We start from the raw sequence: 27,459 nt of genomic DNA on the forward strand, positions 1-27,459 counted from the left end.
AAATATTAAAATTTATAATGAAATATTAAAATTTCCAATGTTATTTGTACATTATAAACATTTTAGTATATTTTATGTCAAAAATGTTTTATAAATTGTCAATTTAAATGAAATTGAAAGCAATCATTTCAATTATTTTGAGAGCAAGATGTTTTAATTATTTCATTCTTTGGTTAATTATATAAATTTAGAAATATAATTTACAAATAAATTATATAAAAATTTGTGCATTTTGTAAAATAAATTTAAAAATATAGGTGACTTAAATTAGAGTAAAAATATTTAATAGACAGGTTCCTTGCGACTTCTGTGTCTGATTACCAGAAAACCTGCCAGATGGCTGAACGAAAAAATTACTAGAAGACCGATTATATCCATGGTGTAATGAATTGGTAAGTAACCATATTTCTCTAGAACCTCTAATCCGCTAGAAATACACGGCTCTTCCGGATCTGAAGAACAATCTTAAACATAAAATGTGTCGAAAAATATTTTTTAATATTCCAATTATAATTAATTTTTATGTTTGATATATTTATATATACATAATGAAAATGATGTAAATTTTTAATTTTAAAGAAATAATGAATGAAGTTAAAATTTAAATTTTAAAAAAGATTGAAAATTTATAACAAAATTTTCAATAATATAATTATCTTATTTCTAAAAAAAAAAGATGAATTAAAAACTTTAAGTTAAACTTATATTTAAATAGCAAAATATTAAATATTTTCTTATATAAAAATAAATAATTTTCTCTTAAAAATTTTCTATATTAGAATTTCTTATTTTTCAATTTTTATTTCGTAAAAACTAAAAAAGAAAATTCATAATTCTTTATTCTTCTTTCACATTTTTATTTTACTTCTTGTATTTCATCGATTCTCCAATTTAATTTAATAATTACAATCAAGTAAATATTTTTTATATCTTAAACAATTCATATAACAAAATGAAAAATAAAGAGATAATAAATCTAATCGATTTTAACGAGCAATTACGTACTTATATGATCAATCAGAAGCCATTGCGTCAAGGAAACCGCTTCGAGGCCATAATAGAATTGCGATAGGTATTTTAACCAAGCGATACCAGGCGCCAAGTTCCTGGAAAAATTTTCAACGTTTCCTTTTTCCATCATTACTCATTATTCTTTAATAGAATATGAATTCTTAATAGAATTAATAATAAATGGAATATATTTGATATTTTATCTTTTTTTTTTCTTTCATTGGATAATATTGAAGCTATAATAAGATTTTTAAATTTGACATTTGAGAAGATATCTTGAGAATTATTAAGTATGAATCATAAGAACAAGTTATTATGAATTTGATTAATCCGATATATAAAATAAATTTTGCTTTTTATAATCAAATTTTATAGTCAAATTTTTCTTGATAAAATTTTTAATTGTTTCCCCAAATGTTCCCTTACCCCAAATGTAAATAGATCCCGCAGAACATCAGACCAAGAAAATCCAATGGCACAGAAAATAGAGATGCCGTCTCCATTGATTTGAACGACGCTGATAAAAATAAACCTATTTTAAAAAAATCACATCTTCTTATCAATCATATTATTGGTTATATAATTAGAACAATATTTTCCAACGCTTTCTGAGATATGACACTCTTATGATAGTTAAATGTGCTATTATAATAATCCTTCATTTTATAATTATATAAAATTCCATAATTTCTTATAATTATATAAAAATTTAATAAAATGAGACAGAAAAATATACATTTATTTTTAAAAATCTATTTAATATTTCTAATATTTTAAATTGTTGTTTATTGTTAAATATACAACATTTATAATTTAATACATTCTCACTATATATCATATCATCATATGATATATAGAAAAAAATAAATGTTTAAAATTTTTATTGTAAATTTTTTTATATGAATAATCGTAAATAAAAATGATTGTAACTCTCGAAAAATTATTTTGTAAAGATCATGATCCATAAAAAATATTGAATTATATATTGTTAATTTTTTGAAAAAACTTCGAAAGCTACGAAGTTTATAAAAAAATTAATTTTCCAATATAAAATAATTTTTAGAATTATATTTAAACATTTAAATATTTATTAATTATACAACAATGGCAAATAAATTAATTTATTTTTTTTTCATTTTATCATTTTCTTCTTTTTTATTACTATCAAATTTTATCATTAATTTTCCTTCAATAAAAATCGATTTATTTCTTTTTCATATTTTCCTCTTCTTCTTTGCTAAGCAAGTAGATGCTCACCAAAAGCGGATGCTGAAATGGCGCAGACAACAACTGGCAGTGCGAAGTAAACGAATCCTAAAAGTCCACCCTTCAGCCCCGTGATTGCGAATATGAAAGCTGAATATAGCAATGGCTGTATTATCGCCCCAGGTATCTGAAAATTTCCACCAAATCTACTATCCGTACATTGAAATCGGAAATTGGATTCCACTTCTATTCAACGAGGCAACATAATATCTCGAAAGCATAAAGGGACGATGTACAATTAAATTATATTCTTTCTCTACTCTTCGAAAATTTATTTTTCTTAACACAAAGAGTTTTATAATTGTTGTTTCAATAATTATTTTATGAATATTTTTATCTATATTTTTTAATAGATTTATTATTTAATAATTGTCATGTTTAATGTTCACTTATTTTAAATATAAATATAATTTTTATAATTCTGCGATTCTCTAATTCAAAAATTTATTTTTCAATTAATACAATATACGCGTTGCTTTTATTTAAATATAAAATATAAAAATAAAATAGAAGAATATAAAAGAAAAATTATAAATAATGAAGAAATATATTTAAAGAAACAAATGGAAATCAATCAGTGTAACTAAAATCAATATTATTAAGATTCTTAAAAATACCAAAATATGCTAAATAACGATATAAAAGAATTTTTATATTTTTATATTTTTTATTATTTTATATTTTTATATTTATATTTTTTTATATTTTTTATTATTTATATATACCATTAACATAATGATTTAATTGATTCATCAAATGAAAATTTTAATATTAAAAAATATTTTAAATTAAATGTATAAATCGTTTTCAAAAAAATTTTCGAAAAATAACTTGAATAAGATTCTTATTTACTGATTTGCTATTTTCATATATAAAAAGTAAATTATTTGTTTAAATAATATATCTTGGAAAAAATAAATGGTAAAAATATCTTGATATAAAGATTAATATTTATTGATAATCGAACATTTATCAAATATATCTCACCAAAACGATAACCTTGCTGATGTAATATGGCGCTGGACCATAGAGTCCACTAGCGATGTCGCGTAATAAAAGTGGCAATTCCCTTGGAAATGTATAGAAAACGGCATAATTGAAGGTGAACACTGTCTCGACGACCACCAAGTACAAAAGACCTTGCATATTCTGTATAGTGTCTTGATTCATTGCTTGTCTCGAGATGTTCATAAAGGGTAACCCTATCAGCACTCCTATACACTTTAAAAAGCCGTTTGTCAATTTTAATGAAAATTTAGAGATGGATGAAATTGGGAAAAATTAAAAGAAATTCATACAAATTAAAGAGACAATATCTATCTATTTTGCTTTTTAGTTAAAAATGCTTTTTAGTTAAAAATATCTATCATTTTTCAAAATATATTGGAATATTTGAAATTTTATACTTCTTTTATTTTTCAAATAATATTGGAAAGTCTTTTATAGAAATTTATTTTTCAAAAGGAAATGATACAAGTTTCGGTCTTCTTCTATTTTCAAAATAGAATATATGTATATATTCAACTAGAACATTATATAATTCAATCTGTAGATATTGGATTTTATTAGAATTAAAATAATTTAGTAAATGATTCAATTTGGAATTTAAGGATTATAAATATAATCTATAAAAGTATTCAAATTATTTGTTAAAAATTTGAAATTAGTAGATCAATTAAGTAGAATAACCTATAATAAATCATAAAACTTCTATCTGAACAATAGATTAATAATCTATAATAATAAATAAAAAAAAATTGAAATGGAAATATTTTTATTAAATTTGATAAATACGTATAAAATTTTATATCATCAAAATTCATAAGAAAAAAAATTATTTTCTCCAAAATTTACCATAACTTTATAACTTTAAGGATAAATAATATGGATTTTAAAAAGTATTGGCACTTATACATTTATCTTTTCTGTTTAAATTTTTAATTGAAAATAATTTAATTGAAAATAAATTTTTTATAATTTCATAAAAATAAATTAAAATTCAATTCACATAATCCAAAATTCATCATAAATAATAATTTAGATCAGAGAGATTTGGATTTAAATATATTCGATTCATTTCTTTTTTTAAGTAATAAAATAAAAATCGTTAATTTTATTAATTACATACAATAAAATTACCTAAATAATAATTATCTTATTCTTATATATATTATTGTATTATATTACATTTTCTACTTTAATTATATGTTCATCCCTCAAGAAATTAATTTTTCCTTCAATTTAATATTTAATTTAGCACAAGCTTCTGCAACAATGGCCGAGATTATGATGGAGGAACAATTAAAGCACAAAAGCGGAGGAGCAACCGGAAGGGGATCAGACGACTTAACGTTGGTCAAAAGGGAAGCAGAGCTAACGACAACTTACCATGTACGTTATGAATCGCAAGAAAAGAGTCGTGTAATTCCTCTTGTAGTCGAGATAGATACGCCATACGAGCCAGTGCAATTGCGTCAGAAGCCGAGCTTTTTTGAAATTTTTCAGAGATAAAGAGACGTCTGAAAATATGGAAGGCAGCTTCATGGACTCCGTGACGCAAAAGTATTCGATCAATTTCGACACCCTCAAACCGTATTTAGATTTCTCGTATTGATCGCAGATCCAATTTACCTGCACATGTTCATCTTAATTTCACTTTCTATTTGACCGCAGCCGAAATAATTCTTATTTTTAACTAAAATTTAAATAGATACCAAGAAGAAGAATTTACTTCACGAAATTTCATAAGCTGATTTTTTTGTCGATTTCAGTATTGCTTAATTATAATTAAATTAAAGATATATCTTATATAAATAATCTTTCTATAACATAGAAATTACATAGGAATATAATTTTAGAAAATTTATATGTTAAATTGTATTACCAAAAATGATCTTTCGTATCAGAAATGATATTTTTAAAATATAAACTTAAAGAAAAAGAAAAAAAAGAAATTACAATTTTTAAACAATATATATTATTAAACTTTATATAAACTGTGTTATAAGAGAATTGCTATAATTTATCAACCAAAAAATATCATGTTAAAGATAGATTAGTTATTATTATATGAATTAGATACATATAATTTTTTAATATAGCATAAAGTGAATAATTTTATTACTTAAATGAGGATAAATATTCATAAATTGGAACAAGCTGTGAATTTTTTGATTTTATCAATTTTTGTTTCGAATACCTTTCTATAACTCTCAGCCTCTTTGTCACGAATAATGGATAGCTGAGAAACGTAGAATTCGGCACTATTGAAAGTTGGAGGACAAGGAAGATTCAAACTGTAAATTATATAAGATTATGTTTAAATTAATTGTTGAATAAAAAAAATAGTTAGTAAATTAATAATAATAGTAAAAAAAAATTAATAAAATAAAAAAATTAATTAAAATAAATTATTTAAAAAATAATATTATAAAAATAATATTATAAAAATAATATATAATTTCTAATTTTGAGATCATTGTTTTGTTTTCGTTTACATAATATTTGTAAATTTTTAATCCTTCAAGTTATTGTGAAAAGAAATTACATTAGAGAAAAATTAATTGATTTTTAATTGATTTTTTATGATTTTTAAGAATTAATTTTGAAAAATATTATATTTATATTTTATGAATTATATTTGCCATGTATAAATATGTTTAAGATAGTTAGTTTTGATAAAACAGTATGAAATTTTTAAATTCCTTAAAAATAATGATTTGAGTTTTGAGAAAAAATTATAAAAATCTTAAAATTTTAAGGAGATTCTCAAGCTCTGAAACTGAATACAGATATCACAAAAATTAACTTTATAAATTTTATATTCTTTTTTTAAAAAATCTAAATAACATGCCAATTTAAATTAACACCGAATGCAAGTTTAAATATCAAATAACTGCACAAATAATTTATTTCAAATATTCAATCTCCTAATATTTGTTTCAATCCATTTTAAATTTTTATGCCAAATACTAAATAAAACAATAATATAACAATGAATTTAGAATGATAATTAATTTAAATAACAGATACAATAAATATTACAATTGAACCTATCGAAAAATTCCGTAGCATCTATAGAGGAACCTTGGAAGGCAACTCTACCACTAGAGAGTAGTAAAACCTCGTGGAATATCTCCAATAAACCGGAAGCAGGTTGATGCAACGAGCAAATGACTATCCTTCCGCTGGCCGCCACTTCCCTGAGCGTCCTCACCACAGTCATAGCACCATAGCTGTCCAATCCGGTAGTTGGCTCGTCGCAAAAGAGAATGCTCGGCTCGGTGAGTAGCTAGAAAAATTCTCTATTCTATGTGTATTTCATATTAAGGAATTTTTGTGAGCCAATATTAAACGTGAGTCTCCTAACACATTTTTCGTCCTATAAGATATTGATTAATGTATATGTATACAATTGATATAATAAAATCGACTCTAAAGGCCAAAACATAAAAATATAATTTAGTATATAAAAATATCGATTCAAGTTTATTTATTAAGTTATAAATAATTGAAGTTTACGTTAAATAAAGCAAAGCGAAGAATGACTTCTGTCTTGTTTTATCTAAAATAAATTTCAATTGCATAATTTAATATGTAAGTTTTGTGTACAATATTTTTGTGTATTTTATGTTTGTTTTGATTTTTAGAATCAAAAGTTTGAAAGTTGAAAATTTTATTGTTGAGATTTATGAATTTATGTATAATAATTAAAAAATAATAGATAATTGCTAATAGATAAGACAAATATATGATAAATATTATTTTATGTTATTGGAATTTTGAATTGTTTCATGTTTTTATTATTGCATTTTTATGATTTCAATTTTTGAATTTGAGATCGAGATGGAATTCTTAATTTCAAAAATTTGAAGATCTTAACAATTGAAATTTTTTAAGATTTTCAAGCTTTAAAATTTTTTATCTTTGAGACTTCGAAAATTAAAAAAATTAAAATTAAAAATTAAAATTTCTCGGTTTACAATATAATAAGATAAATAAATTTTGAAATTTTCAGAATTTCTGTTATTCTTTCAATTTCCAAAACCTAAAAAACCTAAAAAAATTTTATATTTGATCTTCCATTCTTGAAAACATTAAAATTTTTCGAAAACTTGAAATTAAATTGAACTTTTCCCCTTAATTTCTTTTTTTATAATTTTTCAATTAGAAATAATTAACTTACCTCAACAGCCAGAGTGACACGTTTTCTCTCACCACCAGATAGAGCGGATAATTTTGTGGAGGTACATTTTGCCAGGCCAAGTTCTCTCAACAGAACCGTTATACGTTGCCGTCTGAAGTTGGCCCTCAGCCTTCTGTCCATTTTCATGCACGCCTTGATCGACCAAGAACAATCGCCAAGTTTTAATGGGCCCGAAATCCAATCATTCAACATTTAAACGAATTAGTCGATGCTGATGGTCAGTTGAGCATTGATAAAGCTTTTTAAGTTAAAAGTTATAAACGGAAATTCATAAAATTCTCGCTTAGATTTTTCATTCAATGGAAACATGAAATGAACTTTTCACCATGGATGAAATATTGAATTTTAGACGAAGTTTTACTCTGGAAATTTGATCTTGAATCTTTGGATAATACAAGAATTGAATTACTTATTGTATTAACTGGTATTCAATATTTTTGAAATTATTCAATTTCATTAAACTTTTTGTAATACAATTCTAAATTTACAATATAATATACCAAATATGTCAAATAATGACGAATTAATTGAGAAGACTTTTGGACAGAAAGATAAATAATTTTTAGTATTGGAAATAATAATCGAAATTAATTAATGTGACGTATTTAAAAAAATTTTTCACACTTTTCAGACCTTTTGCACATAAATAATCTCAAACCTTAAAAAAAAAAAAACATAAAGATTAAAACATAAAAAAAAACATAAAAAATAAAAATTATAAAAGTTGTAAAAAATAAAATCACAAAGAATAAAAAAATAAAAAAATCACACTTTTCTCCTTGCAATACCAAGTAATGATCTATGAATTCTTTTTCAATCGAATATTCAATAAACGAAGAGCACGATATCTTCAACAAAGAAATCTCTTTTTCATTAAATTCAATTATAGGGATCTCGATCTGTCATAGTTACGCAATTTCATTCTATTATACGTGTAACGAATCAGGATATTATACTCTACGCGATATAAATCACTTTATCGATCTCGAATAAGAGGCAATTATTTAAAATCGCTAACTGGTGATCGATACGAGTTTATCGAAATTGATTATTCGATCCGCTGTATCGTGAGCCGTCCCATAAACTTTGACCAGTTACCGGTTATTCACGATTCGATCATGTTTCACGAGATTCTATCGTCCATTAAAATGAATGTGATTAATGGACGAAGGGACTGAATTTACGGACTTCTGTCGGTCGTGAAATCAATTATTACTTATCAAAGAAACACTTTCGACACCTCTATATCTTTATTTAATTGAAATAATTCCAATTATAAATGGGAATATATAATTTAAAATAAGAATTTTTTAATTTTTCTATTTTTCTATCGTCTGATCATTTATTATATAATCTAATAATAATAAATAAGTTTATGACACTATTATCTGCATATTTGGATAATTCCAGTCCTACTTGTATTAATGGATCAATTATTATTTTTATCTGTTTATAATAAAAGCTGAAAAATTCATATCAAAAAGAATATTTTCATATCATTCTGAGAACCAGAAAATTTCTTAAAAGAATGTGATTGGAAAAGACTCAAGAGTCATTGTAAAATTAATTAGACTATTGTAATTGGACAAACCATGAATTCCATATGCTCTTGGATTGTCAGCGATTCGATTGCCAAGTCCGTTTGTGGAACGAATCCAGATATCCTTATCATCTGCTCGGTATCGATAGGCTTTCCATTTAACAAGACGTCACCTGTCGCTTTGCCTATTGAAAACATATCGATCAAAAATCTCTTTGTTTTGATTAGAAAAATTGAGAAAGGATAAAGAAAATTTCCTATTTTTCTAATTTTATAAAATTATGTTTATTACATTATCTTGTTTTATATTAAAATTGAAATTTTAAAAAGTAAAAGAAAAATGTTTTATTGAACTTAATTTTTTTGAGTAATATCCTTGTAATTTGTAAAATTATATAAAAGAGATAATTTTTTAAATGTAAAAATAAATTTGTCAAATTTTTTTAAGAATAAATATATAAACAAATAAAATATAATATATGTATTATTTAATTAAGATAGGATGAAACAAAGTCATTTAAAATTAGTAAAATAACTAATTCATTAATTTTATTAATACATTATTAATATTCTTTTTTGCTAATAATGATTTCTAATAATGAATTAAAAGAATGATATCTTCAATAATAATAATTCATAAATTAAAAATTAAAAAGCAAAAGAATCACCAAACCAAAAAATTAAAAATTATTATTATTTATATTATTATTTATATAAAAATAATTTTGAATGAAGAAATTTGAAATATATTTGGAATATATTGAATTGAATTATCATTTCTCAAATTCATTTTAATATCAAATAAGAAGAGAAGTTAAGAGAAAAAAAAAATTATACATGATATAATATAATGTATACAACATAATATAATAAAAATAAAAATTAAGAAAATCAAAAAAAAATATTGCTAAAAACCTATTGTTTAAAAAGAAAAAAATAAAGAATTAAAACTTCAAAATCTTATACAGAGAGATACAAGCTAATAAAATAAATAAATTATTTTATGAACCTTTGACACGTCTGCTAATAGTCGCAAGAAGGGTAGTTTTTCCAGCACCGCTGCAAATCGAGAAGTTCCTCTGAATGAAAGAAAAACTTTCAACCCTCTTGTTGGAAACAATTAACCCTGGAATACTAAGCACTCGCAATTTTCGCGAGCCACGCTCGGCACATCCAATTTTATTTCCCCTTGCTCTACTCTCCACCCTCTTTTTAAGCACACTGTAATATTAAACGCATCAGCAAACTGTTCCCTCGGTTAAGGAGTAGTGTGTGTGCGTGCGTGCGTGTATGTGTGTGTGTGTGTGTGTGAAAGAGAGAGAGAGAGAGAGAGAGAGAGAGAGAGAGAGAGAGAGACGTTAAAATCTTAATCCAGAAAACGTTAAGCGTTAACAACTTCTCGAGATGTGTAAATCTTACATGTGAAGCTTTTGTTAATAACGCTCCAATTGAAATTTTAATGATCTAATAAATTTGTTTTACTGACTGAATTCAAGGGGCGGTGAAAAAAATGTTTTTTTATAACGTTTCACATTTTAACGTGTTATATAGAATATTCTGCATGAATGAGCAGATCGTTTTGAATGGTTGAATATAGAAGAAAGTTTCATTGGATAATGTGAAATGAATTTGGTGTGCTATGGTTTGAAGTTTTTTTTTAAATTAATAATTAATTTAATTAATTAATTAATTTTAATTTAATTAATTTTAAATAAATTTTATAGTCTTCAAATAACGATTAAAAATTTTAAATTCTATAAAAAAAATTATATTTATTATATTGGAATATGGAAAAACATATTTTATTGAATAAAATGGAATATCTTTAATATCTACTATTTACTATACCGTGTCATATATGATATATAATTTATAATAGAAGCGAAGGAATTTTTAAAATCAGATGATTTTTAGAAAATTTTTTAATATTCAATAATTTATGAAATCTGAAAACTTTAGAGAAAGAATATTTTTTTTTAAATTAAAGTATTATTAAAATTAATATATTCTAAGTTGAGAAAATGAATTAAAAATTGATTTTTAATTTTAATGATTATCTATAATTAATTAAGTAAAGTATTATATGGTAAAGTGGAATAATTTTTAAAATCAAAAGATTTTTAAGTAAAAAAATTTTGTAATCCATAAATGATAATCTATAAATTTTATAAGAAAATTATTTTTATTAGATTAGAACATTGTTAAATCTCATTGCAAAATTATTAAAAAAAATTATATTAACTATTATATAACTAATTATTAATATTATTTATATATATTGAAAATTTTGAATAATAATGATTCACGATTCGAATTTAGTATTCCAGAGTTAGAGAAAAATTCTCAATGATTACCTTGGTCCCATAATTGCCATCAACATTCCAGAATTAACTATACCACTGACTGAAAGCATATCAAAGAATTAATCTTTTATAATAATATATATATATATATATATATATATATATATACCTGATTTAATCTATCTATATTTGATTAAAATATTATCTAATTATATATTATTTCTTTAGTTTTTCTAATATAAAATATACCTCCATGGAGTAGTTGAATAAGTTCACTGTATTGAAAACCGAAAATCGCTCGAAGACTGCCGCCATTGGTTTTTCTTTCGACCGTGTAAGAAATGTTTTTCCAAGTCAAACACAAATCATTTGGTACATTTAAAGATAAAGAAGGATATTTCACTTGCTGCTTCATCTGAAAAAATTTGATATAATTTATAATTAGAGATATTTATTTCTTTTTCTTTTCTTTTTCAATCATCAAAATTAAATTTAAATAATTTCATTATAAAGGAAATAAATAAATAAATAATCTTCTATATTAATAAAATTTATTTTATAATTTTTTTTCCAGTAAATAATTTCATGAAATCTATTTTAAAAATATAATTTATAATTTTTCTTCTACTTAAATAGAAAAAAAATTTTTCATTACACAACTAATTTTCCAATATTCGTAACATAAACTGTATAAAATTGAAAATCTAAAATTTAAAATCTGAAAACTCATGACGCATCATTCAGAAAATTTTCAAAAAACAGATGGACAAAAGTAAAAACGAAATCGATGTAACGTCCATCGAGTTTCCAATGTGATTCTCGTGTTTAGAGAATGGATAAAACGTAAATGTATTTAAAATCACCAATCGTAATTATTCAGAATTGAATCACTATTATGAAACGCAAAAAATTAAAATAAAAAGAAGGAAAAAAAAGAAAAATTTAAATAGATTCATAAAAGATTTTTGTAATTATTCAAGAATGTTTATTGTAATGAGCAACCCTTCCATAACGTCTCATTAACATGAGATCAGGTTCGATTATATAAAACACAAGTCCGTCTTGTGAATCAATAAATATAAAGCTGTTTATGTAAGTATTATCTTTTAATTAAATTTTTTTATAGATTAATATATTTATATCTATTTTATCAACTTTTTAAAATTAAATTCCTTTTATAAATAAAATAAAAATTTTCTTTTATTACTAATTATTTATAATAAATATTTTATTATTGTTTTCTTTTTGCAATATTTTTGTAAAAAAAATATAATGACATTAAATTTCATAAGATTTGTTTCACTAAAAGGAAATACATAATGCAATCAATTATCTTATAATTCTATTTTATCCATTGTATCGAAATCGAGTGATTAAGTGAAATCTAAATTAATACAGATTAAAAAGTAAATGTAATAAAAAGTGATTGCTACACGATCGTTTATCTGGTATATCTGAGATTATTAATCACATCATATTCGTATTATAAAAATATTGACTGTATTTATTATTCAGTTATTAAATTTATTTATTCGAGAAAAATATAAATAACAAATATGTAAATTTTTTTTCAAAGTGAAAATTTCAAAACTCAAATTTTATTAAATTCTTAATAGAAACATATATATGTAATAATTAAAAGAAGATATTTGCACATATCTTTATTTTTTAATATTTAATTATATTATTTATTTTTCCTAAGATTTAAAAATTCGAATATAAATAAATTTTTTGATAAATAAAGATTTTATTTTTAAAAGAAACTTACTTTATATTCGTTATATATATATATGAATCAAAATATATAGAAGATAATAAAAATATGAAGAAAATATGAAGAAATATAAGAATAAAATATGAAGAATTCTATGAAGCAAATGTATCATATTTAACTTGCATGCATGTATTTATCAAACCGCAAAACTTTTAAAAAGAAAAAATTAATCACGTACACGAGAAGAATATCCCTATGAAAAATGAGAATATTTTCCTAATAATAATAATACAAATATCATTGATATCTATCTAAAGTCGTAAAATAAATATCTTTATAAATTATAAAATAAATAATATTTTAACACTTTGTTGGAAATTTAAAAAAATTTAAATTTTTATTGTAAATTTATATCTTTACAATTTTCATCTAGGAAAAAAATATTATGCAATATGTGTAAAATATAAAATATAAGAAATATCATTAAATATTATATAATATATAATATATTAATATAAATATATAATATGTAATGTAAATACAATATTATATAAAATAAATATTTATGAAAATTTAGTGAAATTTTGAAAAATCATTCACAATAATTCGAATGAAGTATGCATGAACAATATAAAAAAAAAAAGAGAATTAAAAAAGTTTTATTGAAAACATCAAAAGATATTTAATTTTTTTATTTGGTAATTAAAATAGAAAATTTCGTATATAATTAATCTTGAAAATAAGTGTGCCTATACTTAAGTACTTTGTTACACTTTGATGCACATTTGTCTTGATTAAATATTTTATCTTATTCTTTTTAAGTTCACATTGATAAGATAGACTATACATACAATATTAATATATTCGCAGGATATCTTATGAAGATAGAAGATTAATTCTATCAAATGCAAAAGTTGGGATACAAAAATGTGAATTGAGATATATTTATTAAGTTATAAAGAAATAAAGTTTAGACAAAGAGTGATGGAGATAGAGTGAAACAGCTCCATCTAACATAAACTTCATTTGCTCGTAATTTAATAAATAAACTTGAAGTGATATGTATTTGTATACCATTTTATGTTTATGTTTTAATCTCTAAAATCAATCCTTTCAAAGGTATTCATGAATATAATATTAATATTTTATAAGAACAAATATATAAGATTTAATCATAATTAAGTTATAATTTATGATATTTTATTTATTATATTTCTTTTGCCTTAATTTTATAAAAAAATCATATTATCGTATTAAAATTTTTTACAAATTTTTAAAAAATTTTATATATATCAGAAAATTTTATTATTTTCATTTTCAATTTATTTTTATGTAAAATATAAATTTCTTAAATTTCCAATAATTATTACGGTCTATAATGATATCTCTATATCTTTCAATACTATGAAATATTTCATAATCAAAATATTTTCTTATAAAAATTTATAAGAATAAAATTTCTTATAAATTCATATATCATTATGGACAAATTATTAATAAATATTTTGAACAAATAAATTATTCTTCATTCTCATTGTTATATAAATTCATTTAAAAATTTTTTTTATTAATTCTTCTACATTTCATTTTTTCCAAAATAATCAATTAATAAAATCTTTTTGAACATAATCAAAACATTATATTATAATTAAAGCAAATATTATATTCACTTACTCTAATCGTGTCGTAGAAAATCATCCTGCAGAATCACTATAATAAAGAGTTCTACAATATTTCTAATTATCTTAATTTATTCACAAATCACCAACAAACAACAAATTATGTACTCGACAAACTGTTTATAAATAATTGAAAATAAATACATAAATAAGATCTACTACAATTAATTTTTACCAATTTAAAAATACCTCGAAGATCCATCAAACAACACGCAATTGCCATTATGTAACATCTTGTATAATAAAATATAAGTGATTATTAAGTAATTATCTATATTATCGACGAATAATTAAAAAATATCATTAAAATATAGTATTCTCATTAAAATTAATTATCACTTTTATCATTACAATTAATTTTAAATAGAATAATTTTCACGAAACACTGAACTAACCGATAATACAGGTTTCTACAGTTTTTATTACAAGTTTTTATTATGGCGTATCGGTTGAATGAAGTGCAGGAATTAAAACCAGAGACTAATCAAGTTGTAGTAACCAGAGTGGAGCTTTGCTCGCGACACCATCGCAAGTGGTTTTGTGAAAGAATAAGCGATTGTGTGTCTTATATGGAACGGAAGACCGTTATACAACGACTATGATACAACGAACTCGTTGGTGGAAACAGTGAAAGGATTATGCTACAAGAAGTCGTATTTCTTAGCGGATTGGCGGATAGAAATGCTAAAGCTACTTCAGATGGGGTGTATTCAGTTGTAATGGTTAATGATCTTCTTGTACATAATGGTAATTTTGGTACAAAAATGTTGGAAGTTAAATTTTAATTGTTTTTTTCTTTTAGAAATTAAAGATAATTATTTATTAATGAAGGTTTATTACTTTAAACAATTTTTTATGATTATAAATGTGTCTGTTGTTATAATAAAGAATATTTTATATATATATATATATATATATATATATATACATATATATAAAATTGTATATAAAAAATATTTTTGAAGCAAGATGTTGATAAAAGGTTTGGAATAGATTTGAGTTAGGTTTAGAAATTGCACCTATAACGTTTGAAGTAGATTTAGGTTAGGTTTAGATTTGGATTGTGGTTGGAACAAGTTTATGATAGGTATAAGTTAGATAGTTTTACATTAGGTTTAGATTGTGTTTGGATTTTCGGATTAGGTTTAGATTAAATAGATTTAAGTTCGATTTAAATTGTATTTGAAATAAGTTTAAGTTAAAATTAAATTAGATTTTAGTTCGATATTATTTTTTTTTATCTATCCACATTTTCTTTTCAATATTATAGTTATTAAATTTAATACTTCTTTATAATTATTCTTTCTTTATAGCAATAATTTGTATAAAATATTTTTCATTACTATTGTTTGGTCAAAGTAAATAATCGAATGATAAATATGAAATGAATCGTTTGTGAAGCCAAACATTTACATGTATGACCATTTTTATTTATTTTATTTTTGATTAAATCGTTTTAGAAAGTTTTTATTTGAAAAAGCAAAGAATAAATGAATCTTTTTAAAATTGAAAAAAAAATTTATATCTAGTTTACTTAATTTCAGATATTTATATGATTGTTTAAATTTTTCAAAAAATTAATTACATATTTCCATAAACTTTTTTATTTTAAGAAAATAGTTTAAGTAATTACAATTTAAATAAAAAAAAATAAATAAATTATAATAAATAATTTAAATAAATTATAATAATTAAAAGCAAGATTAATTTAAATTATAAATTAAAAAGTTTCTAAGATTACATATATTTCAATTTGACCAATATGATTATAGTTGATCAAATTGATTTTTAATATTCGAGTAGATAAATAATTGGATTTTTGCAAATTAAATATGAAATCAATTTTGGTCAATAAAATTTTAGTAAAATTTCTATAAATTTTTCTTTTTACATGAAAAATATGTAAACAACAATATATCGGATCTATGAATAAAAATAAATAAAATATAACATCGCTTTGTTAAATATATAATTATACATATCAAATTATATATTTTCATGCTCTATAAATCTTCGTTTTTATTATAAACTTATTTAAGATTACGATAAATGTAATCTAATTATAATTGAATCATTAATATTTAAAAAAATTCGATGAAATTCAATATAATTTATGATTTAATTATAATTTCATTAAATTATTTTTCTGTTTTATTATTATTTTATCTATTATGTCACAAAGTTCTAATTTTTTAAAAATTATATTAAGTTACTCTCAAATATGAAAAACTATCTATAAACATCTACCATTTAAATAATGTTATCTTGTTAAAAATTTGATAAATTGTTTATCGACATATCCATTACACACATACACATACATATTTATTTTAAGAAGAATAATTTCCTTAATTATATTTGCATTTTTTTTAAATGAATCTTACATCGATTCTATCTGCTTTATTAGTCAAATATCATAACACATACTATACTTCGAATATTTTTCTATGTATATCTTTGCATATCTAAAACATCCAGCAGTATAATAATCATCATTGATCGATCGAATCAACGATCCTTCCAACGAAAAACGAAAGATGGATAACTTAGCGTGGAATCGGCGTGAGATTGTCCGCAATCGCAGTAAAACGATGGAAATATTGGAATCGGCGCAATATGATTCCACGACGGATTGCGAAATGAAACGAAACAATGTTTGCGTTGCGCGGAACGTTGAATCACCCTCTCTCTCCCTTTGACAATCCTGTTTCCCTTGCCCTTTCGTCTCTTCTCAGTCTCTCTCGCTGCCTCTTTCTCTCCGGCTGGGAATCGAAGATTTGTTAATATCGAGCGCCTAGCTAGTGCCATGTCAAAATGGCCGACGTTTAGTCCACCCTTAATTCCGATTTAACCAAACGTTGATCCGCGACGTGTATATTAACAGTAGATTACTTATTATATGCAAAAGTTTCGATGAAAGGCTTTAATTTAATTTAATTTAATTTCTGAAAAGTTTCGATCATTTATTAACCCTTTGCAAAGGGTTAGTTTCGTTCCACTAACTTTAAAATTAATAAAGGCAAAATTTAGGAATTAAGAAAGAATTATGTATATATAGGGTGTTCCAAAAATCGTGGTGATTTTATATGCAAAAATTTCAATTATTTGTTAAATTCTTTACACTCGTTTTCAATATTTCATTCCATTAATTTAAAAATTAAAGACAGAATTTAGAATAAGAAAGAATTATACATATAGGATGTTGCAAAAATCGTGGTGATTCTATATGTAAAAGTTTCGATTATTTGTTAAATTTTTGCATTCATTTTTAATTTCGTTCCATTAACTTTAAAATTAAGATCGATTTTAGAATAAAAATTGTAGAATTATCTGTACAAAGCGTTTCAAAAATTGTGCTATAATTGATAAATGATAATTTCATGCAAAAATAAATCGAAGAAAAAAAAATAAAATTTTTTCACGATCTTTGTTTTCGAAAACAATAAAAATTTATAAATTTATTAAATGTTTAACAAATATTAATTAGATTGATACTGATCAGATTATATTTTTTAAAAATATTATAATTTTTCGTAACAGAATAAACTTCAAAATTATTATACTGAAAATTTAAAAAATATGACTTATTAATTTATTAGATTTATCCTTATATATATGTTTTGATTGCTAATAAGATCGTCAATTATTATTGTAAAATATAATTTCGAAAATTTTTGGGATTAATATATATAATTATTTTAGGAATGTAATAGGAGTTAATGAATTTAAAATTTGATTTTTTTTTAATATATTTCAAAATTTTTTGAATCGATGAAGAATAGGTATCGCATATTTTGTTCGAGATTAAAAATCGTTTATTAACTTGTTGTAGATATATAATTTTAAGTAGATATATAATTTTCTGTTTTTATAAAAAGAAAATGTTAGAGTTAATTATTATAATTATAATTATTTTGATTTAAAAAGTAAGAATTAATAATTGTTCTAGGCCATTAATGTCGGTAAAATGATATATTGGTAAAGTATGAGAGTGATAAGTAAGATAAGATTTGAAAACTGTAACAACATTGCAAATATTCTACTTCTACATTGTATAGATATTTTGTAGATAGTCATACATTATAAGTTTTTAATTAATTTCTGCGATTAGATTTTATCACGATAAATATAAAATATCTTATTTAAAAGGAAAAAAATTTGATTAGAAATTAATAATATATATGATTATTTGTTAATAATTTTTATAATATATTATGTTGATGAAGTTAATAACAAAAATTTTCATCTCTTAATAAATAATTTAACAAATTTATTCAAGAAAAGAGAAATAAACAAATTGTGATTTAACTCATTTTTATCAATTAATCATTCAATATTTAATATTACAGATAATATTTTTATTCAATATTGATTTTAATTACAAGAAATAAATTTATATATAAATATATCTTGTGCCATTTCTTTCATATTATTAATTTAAAATATTCAATATTTAAATATTATAAAATATTTTCTTCCTTCATAAGCCATTTAAAAAAAAAATTAATCATAATAATTAAATATTTTCTGTTTATTTATAATAAAAGAAATTTTTAACAATAATTTTATTATTGTTAATTTTAATATTTTAATTAATTTTGATAAAGAAAGAAGATTGATTTAATAAAAATTATTTTTTTTTTTGACTTTTGGAAATACTATTCCAATTTTCAAATCGAACGATTCAATCAACAAAATTAAGATTATGTTCGAATCATTATTTAAAAAATCTCTAAAAAGATGAAGAAATGTACAGTGTCGCAAACTTTCCAATCAAGCTGTACGCGTATTCGTGTCGACGTTAAACACTCGACTGTGCTAAACCAGAGCTTAAACAAGTAAACGCGCGAGAAACATCATCTAATCGCGTCGTGAACAGTTGACAGTCGTGCGCATGTTTTGTCGTGTAGTTAAGTCGAAATTACTACTAAACTATTCGTAAAAATTATATGCGTATCGCACTAATAATATTATCAAAAAAAAAAAAAAAAAATTCCAATCAAACGAATAATTAAAACGAAAAAAGAATCGAAAATGTGTTCGAATTCGACAACTGTGCTACTGAAAAAACGCGAAAGGACACAAAACTGGATCCCTGAGGAGAAAAACGCCTTATTCTCGTTAATCAAGGGACACGTGAATGCAATCGAAAACAAAAAAATCGACGCGGCCGCGTCCGCGATGAAAATGTTAGCCTGGCAACAGATTCATCGTGCCTTTCGCGGAATATTCTCCACAGACAGGGATATCACCAGAATGAGAGAACAATGGAGAAGAATGAAGTCGCAGGCGAGGATGGAGATGTATACTTTTGCGGAAAAGGTTAATCAATTGTTGCATTTCCATCGATTAGCGTTTATATTAAGCAATTTGTGATCGATTAAATCAATTAACTAAAAGTAAATAAAAGCCGTATTTACATTAGACAACTTATCCAAGGTTGATCACTAATTGATCTTCGACGAATCGTATTGTTTAAATATATATATATATATAGAGCATGTGATGGAAAAGCAACGATCCAAAATGTAAACACGAAAGGTTAAGTTCTAATCTGTCGATAATATTGTGTATTTGTGTTATTATTCAGTGCGTGAAAAATATAAGCATTGAAGCTTTGACTGAAGGTTAGTTTGTTTTTATTACTATATGTAAACTATTCTAACGTGAATTAAATTGATCGAAAATAGACGAATTATTTTCACAATTTTACACAAACGTCAAAAAAAAAAGAAAGTTTAAACGTTCATTATAGCATTATAAGACAAATGCGTATAAACTATAAATTATATCTATGTTTTACAATATTTACACTGTTGTTCTTGTGAGATACAATTGTAATAGTTTACAAACTATGTTCATGAATATTTTTGCGAATAATAAACAATATGCAGCGAACTAGCCAGCAAACAATATTTATAAACTGTTCGTTGAATATATGCCTTAATGCTACGATTATAAAAAGGACATCCACTATAAGAGTTTAGCCTGCTTATTGATTTCAATGACTTTGAAATATATTATCAAAGTTGTGATTTTGAAAAACTTTTTGCTATATATATTCCTACTTTAATTTCAGATATTTTCATAAAAAAAGTATTATCAAATTTAAATTACAAATACATTCTTTCTGATGTTGTCGCCTAATAATAATCTAAACAATAAAGGAGAAAAGTTAATGTTAGATTAGGTTATATAAGATTAAATTTTATTGATTTATTACATTTTATATAATTCATTGTAATATAAATTACTTTTAATTCGATTGAAACTGTATCAACTTATTATAATTATTACATACATTTAGAAATTTATATGATTCAATTTAATTATTAAATTTTTTAATTTTCTATTTATTTTTTTATCTAATGTTAAAATACATGATTTAAAATTTTTGATATGTCTATCTTAAGTTATAAGTATATCTATCAATATATCAAATATAAATAATAATATATTTATCATAAAAAGCAGAATATGATATATATTATCAATTATAAATTTAAATTAAATGTTTTTTTTTAAATAGTTTCTTGGAAATTAAAGTTAAATGATATTAAATATATATAAATAAACATAGAAAGAAATTATATAAATGATGATTTTAACAAAACATTTCGAAGTTATTAAAATTCGTGAAAAAGTTAAATTTTTAAATAATTCTGAACTATTTTCATTGAACAATCAAAAGTCGTTAATATTATGTTACTATGAACTTGATCAATTCAATGTTCGATCAAAAGTTGCCTAATGTAAACGCGGTTTTAGAAACAATAATGATTGATCGAATGTTTGAAAAATGAATGAGCGTGTCTTCAAGAACCTTTCTTTTTGATTAGAGAAAAAGTTTTTAAGTGATAGTTTTAAACGTTGTATGTTTTGATCTTTTTAAAATGGATTTTTTTTTAATAATAAATACAATAATGATAATGATAGGATCAACTTATTTTAATTATTCTATTAAAATAATTTATATGAAGAAATAATTTGTTGTTGAAAAATTATTATTTTTTTATATCTTTATTTAAGGTTGATGAAATTTCATAAATTAGATTTTAAATCTAAATATAATTTTAATAGGATCTTCTTATAAGATTAAAATAGCTTTAAATATTAAAACTCTTTTTTTTTTTATTTCTTTAGAATTGTGATTTTTTTGTCATGTTCTTATTACAGTAAACAAATAATGTGTATGTGACTTTTAGCAAATAATATTATTTCACGTTTATTTAAATATAAATGCATAAACACATATATATATTTGAAATAATTATTTTTAATATGTATTATACATATGTATTTGTATATTAATGATTACATATTTTAATTTTGATCATACGATGCTATTATTTTAAACATTTATAAATACACATTTATTAACATATTTTAATTCGTGTAATTTTTAATACCTACGTGAATATCCAATTATTAAAACCATATTTATTGGAATAACAAAATAAAAATATTGTTTTACAAATTTCCAAATTATAGAATCGATAACGAACGAACTTTTCCTTCAATAAAATTTATTTAAATTATCTTCCTTTTTTATACAAAAGAGATATTAATATATTTAATCAATAAGAACAATATTTTTTAGATGTTCTTACCAAAATAAAATTATTCTATAAAGAACAATACAAAATCTTATATTTTCTGTTAAAATTTTGTCATACATATATCACTTTCAAAAAATAGAAAAATAAAGCAAAAACTTTATCATTTTCATACAAATATATATATATATATATATGTATATATATTTTGTACATAAATATTAAAAAATCATTTTAATCTACACCCAAATTATTTTTAATTAAAAATTAAAGTATACGAGGAGAAAACACCAAATTCTTTATTTCTTATTTAAAAAACGCATTAACCTATAACACGCAAACATTTAAAAAAAAAATATAAACATTTTCTTCCTTTTCCTATATGAAACGTATAAAAAAAGCATCACAAGTTTTATGATTTTACATTTTACACAAAAATAACACGAGTACCGATTACAAATTAGATGAAAACCTTGGGGCCGGAAGAGGCGGCCAAATGTCGCCCATCAGATCTTTCCATCGAAGTATGGAAATTGATGGAAAAAACGAGAAAAAACGACGGAGACAAGGATCGTTCGGACGAAAACGGTCGGAGAAGTCCAGAAAATTTGACGAGTTTGCAGGCAATTCTGAACAAGCTGACGGCCGCCACGCCGGAAGTGACTACGGTGAACGAAATTAAAGTTGACGCGGATAGCGACGAATACAATACAGAGGAGGATAGCAGTCAGAGTGAAGTTCTTAAGGAAAAACCAGGTGTCTCGCAAAAAAAACGATTACGGATTTCTGAGGAGGAGCCGATAGATTTGCCTGAACAAGGATTCAATTCTATGGACACTATGATTTGCGATGGTATCTATAATCTTTTTAATATATATACGTATTATAGAACGTTTGATAACTGGAAATAACTCTATATGTAAATATAAATCGAAAAAAAAAATTTTTTTCATTTGAAGTTTTTGAAAAATTTGAATTTAAAAACTAATCGAAAATTTAACTTGATTTTCGATTGGATACTGTTTATATTAATATTATTATATTACTGTATTATTGTTAGAAGATTATTTTATATGTGAAAATGAGTAGAGAATATAAAATAAATTTTTTCAAAAATTAACTTTAAATAAAATTTTATTTTATATTTTTCATTTATCTTTACATGTAGATTAATTTGATGATAATTGATATAATCTGATGATAATTGATTTATTCATCGTTAGAATTAAAAAAAGAATTCATGAATATTTAATAAGTTTTTAATTCTCGATTTTCTTGAAAACGAAATTTCAAAATATTATTCTTTTCGATTTATTTTTATACATAAAGTCACCTTCTACCTAGTTTCCATTAGTTACTTTAGACAAACATGAACATTGTTTTAAAATTTAAAAAAAGAAAATCGTAATAGAGAATCCATAGCTTTTTTTTAAATATTATTTCATATAGTGAAGAGAATAATAAATTAAAATTTTAAATAAACAAAATATATAAATAAAACATATATTAAATATTTTATGATTTTAAAGGAATTGAAATAATTTTGTTTAATTTTTATCTATTTTTTTTAATAGAAGATGGTGTATCTACGTCTTACATGAAGGAAAGAAACAGTAGGTTTAATAATGAACAAGATGAATCTATTCAAGGAAGAATGTGGATGTTCGAAATGGCTCAGAGAGAACATGAGTTGAAGCTAAGAATGTTAAATATTGCTTTAGAAAAGGTAGAATTGCAGAAACAGACTGCGATCAACGAATTGAAAACTTCCGAAATCAAGAGACAACTTGTGGAGAATCAAGCTGCTGAATATTATAGGTAATATTTTATAATTGTTTTATTATAGAATAAATAAAAATTATTAATTATTTCTAATTAATAATTAATTATTAATTATTTCTAATAGAAAAATATTTCAAAAAAATGGAACAAAATTTTATTTAAATTTTTATTTATTTAATATTATTCATATCTGTTTTAAGATATCTCTTTTAAGATTATTTACATAGATAAAAAATAATATTAATTGTATATTACTTAAAATAATTTTTCAGAATAAAATTTTTACTTTTTTTGTGAAAAATAAATATATACATTATTTATATCAACATTAATTTTTTAATTTTAAGGATATGATGTTTTATTAGAAAAATAAATAAATAAATAATGAATTTAGTGAATACGAATTATATTAAAAAATTTTTCTAGTTAAAATAGTTTACTTTAAATAAAAAATTTTTTTACTTTAACTTTGATCATATTTCTTTAAATTTTTTAAATTTATCGGTAATCATATGTATTCTTGAAAACATTATATTTTTAAAAATTTCTTTTTTATTAATTGTTTTAATTTTTACATTTAAAGTTATGATAAATATGATAAAAATTTTATATGTAAAAAAATTGAATTAATATTGCCGCCAAATGTGTATCAGAACAGCCATCTCGCGGACATCCTAGTAATGGAATAATACATCGTAATGTTCTCTTTCTTATAGTAGTGTATGGTTTCTAACGGAAGTATTATATTTTATAATTCTTCTATCTAGAATGCAACGAGTTATTACTACAATTTCTCGAAATATGGCTTTGTTGAGGTACAAAAAAATAAATTTTATAAGGATGTTTAATAAATAGATTATATACATTTCTATATAAATTTCTTTTTTTGCGTAGTTTAAATTGATTCCGGCTTTTACACAGTTCTTGCATAATAAAAAGTAATATATATTTTGTATCATTTATTTTTTTATGAGATAATTCTTATAATAAATTACAATAAATTTTAGATTGAAATATGTTCTTATAAATTCTAATAAGTTTGTAAGATTTTCTTCAATTTCATGATATGTACTTATGTAATAGTTATTGATTTTATCATTATGAAAAGATGGTTATATATGGTTTTCATGTATATTTTTAATTATTTAATTTTTTTTGTAATTATAACATTTATAATTTACAGTTGAAATATTTTTTATTATGTGAATATGAATGTTTTATGTTCAAGTATTTATTGTATTGACGATATAAATATACTTTGTATATTTTTAACTGCTACTACTGCGTCAAAGCTTTTTTTTTGACACTATTAATATTGAGAGAGACTAATTAAAGTTTGATCATTTGATCATCTTAGCCAAGTAAGAATGATTGGAGAACGTGGATCTGGAGCAGGTAAAGGAGGTGGTGGTGGTGGCTCTATCCGTGAAGCTGGAGGATCTTTTGGAAAAATGGAAGCTGCTCATGAAGATCAGTATTTCTATAATCTGGTTAGTTATTATTTTCTTTTGGTACTAATTAAATTTTTATAATATTTAATTTATTATTTATTTTTTTTTAATTTATTTTATTTTTTTATATTACAAACATAAGTATATGATGTAATCATTGGAAGGGATTTATTTAGAAGTCTTTTTTTGATTTTTTTGATTTTAGCAAAAGCAACAGCTACAAAAACTTAAAGAAGACCTTCACGATGAAATCTCTTTTCATGAAGAACAAATTAAACGTCATCAAGAAGCCATAAACCGTCATAAAAAAAGAATCACAGATATGGATAAGAAATAAAATTATCCATGTATTTATTCTTTAAGCGAATTGTTATTCTTTGTAATGTAATGCTCTTGTAACTATTATATTACTATTAATAATAATTAGTAGACGTTTATGTCTGTACTTTTTTTAAATCGAAAAATATTATATATATTATATATATATTGAATATAAAATAGACAAATTATTTTCTGTATTTATAAAATAACAAAGCTTATATATACATTTCAAATGAAAAAATTTCAATACAAATCGATTATTTCAATATTTTCGATTATATTTATATTCAAATGTTTCACTGTCCATGACAGAAAATCGCAAAATTTCTGTTCCGTTCAATTTCTTGAGCGATTTCTTTTTCGTAAAATTAATAATATTAAAAATTATAAAAAACAATGTTTCGACATTGTATACGAAAATTTTCGTCCGAAGTAATCAAGATTAAGTAAGTATAATAAAATTTAAAAATTTAATTTGCAATTTATAGTTAAATTTAAAAAATTTTTTTTATGGTTATGTCATTTTTTAAAAAATAATCCGATAATTTGTTCGGTTTGAATAGTTCCAGATATTTTACAAGAAAGTACAGTGATTCTAATAAAAATAAAACTTCAAATGATGATATTGCATTTGAAGCTGAATATTATTACAAACAGGTAATTTTGAATAAATAACATAATCATAAACAATAAAGACATTTGATCATTTATTTCCCAGGATAAAGAATTATTAGAAATGTTAAAACAAAAAATGCAAGAAGAAGTAAAATGTATGCAAGATGAAGTTACGTCGATGCAAAATAAAATTGATGAATATAACCGTACTATTAATGAAAATCTTCGATTTTTAAAAGGTCTCGAAAAAGATATTTCGGCTAGTGATAAAAAATAAAAAAAATATTCTTTTTATAATTGTTTTTTTTTTTTTTTGATAGTTTGAGACATATTTTAATAATTGCTAATAATATATATATATATACATATATATATTGAATATAATAATATATTGTATATTAAAATTAGAAATCTATACTCGAGCAGTATAGTCAATGTAATTCAAAGTTTTACATTTTATAATTAAAAAGTGAATCGTAAATACGATAGTTTTTCTTCCAATTTTTATTTTAAAATGAAAAACCTATGTAAGTTTTTATGATTTTTGAAACATAAGTTACGTTTTAAGTTAAGTTTTAAACATAAGTTAAGAATACATTTTTTATTATGAAACTCACCATGATGTCATGCCATTTCCCGCCATTGTTTTTTCAATTCATTTCATTATTTTTTTTTGAATCTTTTTTTAATTTTCTAAAAAAACAAAATAAAGTAATTTTTAAATTGTTTTATATATAACGTTAATTTATTCTGTTATTTTATTTTTTAAAAAATAAAATGACGTAAAAAAATTAGCAAGAAAGTATTTTTACTTCTTTGTTAATTTCATTTTAATTTTGATTTTGAACTACTTACGTATCATAACATTTAATAAATTTTCTTATTGTCTACATAATTTATTAATTTTTTGTTAAGAAATATAATCACTCTTATAAAAAAACATTTTAACGAGTTTAAATTATTCACGCAGTATCGAAAGATTGTTTAAGACTAATGTTCGCGATAATCACTACGT

General features: G+C 22.4%; 3 protein-coding genes and 1 long non-coding RNA gene across 11 annotated transcripts; 3 read left to right on the forward strand and 1 right to left on the reverse strand.

Moving 5' to 3' along the window:
- Positions 1-185: 185 nt before the first annotated feature.
- On the reverse strand, positions 186-27,353 carry LOC122713986 (protein scarlet). 8 transcript variants are annotated; one of them, XM_043934905.1, is made up of 16 exons: positions 15,115-15,219; positions 14,909-14,952; positions 14,715-14,750; positions 11,576-11,741; positions 11,378-11,426; positions 10,033-10,082; positions 9,075-9,208; positions 7,463-7,615; positions 6,330-6,568; positions 5,477-5,573; positions 4,666-4,908; positions 3,265-3,498; positions 2,269-2,404; positions 1,438-1,543; positions 1,006-1,106; positions 186-464 (listed from the first exon to the last, which is right to left on the reverse strand). In XM_043934905.1, the coding sequence occupies exons 3-16, from the start codon at positions 14,736-14,738 to the stop codon at positions 283-285; spliced, it is 1,914 nt and encodes a 637-aa protein (XP_043790840.1). In that variant the 5' UTR covers positions 14,739-14,750; positions 14,909-14,952; positions 15,115-15,219; the 3' UTR covers positions 186-282. The 8 variants fall into 8 exon arrangements, with proteins under 8 accessions (XP_043790840.1, XP_043790844.1, XP_043790841.1 ...); XM_043934909.1 differs by lacking the exons at positions 14,715-14,750; positions 14,909-14,952; positions 15,115-15,219 and adding exons at positions 27,062-27,137; positions 27,300-27,353; XM_043934906.1 differs by lacking the exon at positions 14,909-14,952 and having other exon boundaries at positions 15,115-15,233.
- Positions 4,547-7,606, forward strand: LOC122713836. Its single transcript, XR_006346531.1, has 3 exons — positions 4,547-4,668; positions 6,349-6,560; positions 7,501-7,606. It is a non-coding gene; the product is annotated as an uncharacterized LOC122713836 (long non-coding RNA).
- LOC122713834 lies at positions 19,594-24,123 on the forward strand. Its single transcript, XM_043934627.1, has 3 exons — positions 19,594-20,041; positions 22,740-23,127; positions 23,850-24,123. The coding sequence occupies exons 1-3, from the start codon at positions 19,754-19,756 to the stop codon at positions 24,095-24,097; spliced, it is 924 nt and encodes a 307-aa protein (XP_043790562.1). The 5' UTR covers positions 19,594-19,753; the 3' UTR covers positions 24,098-24,123.
- LOC122713835 (ATPase inhibitor mai-2, mitochondrial-like) lies at positions 24,769-25,945 on the forward strand. Its single transcript, XM_043934628.1, has 3 exons — positions 24,769-24,872; positions 25,415-25,547; positions 25,714-25,945. Exons 1-3 carry the CDS (start codon positions 24,826-24,828, stop codon positions 25,843-25,845), a joined length of 312 nt encoding a protein of 103 aa, XP_043790563.1. The 5' UTR covers positions 24,769-24,825; the 3' UTR covers positions 25,846-25,945.
- Positions 27,354-27,459: the final 106 nt, after the last annotated feature.

This window comes from Apis laboriosa, unplaced genomic scaffold (genome assembly GCF_014066325.1).
Source record: "Apis laboriosa isolate Shangri-la unplaced genomic scaffold, ASM1406632v1 scaffold26_cov146, whole genome shotgun sequence".
NCBI classification, from domain to species: domain Eukaryota; kingdom Metazoa; phylum Arthropoda; class Insecta; order Hymenoptera; family Apidae; genus Apis; species Apis laboriosa.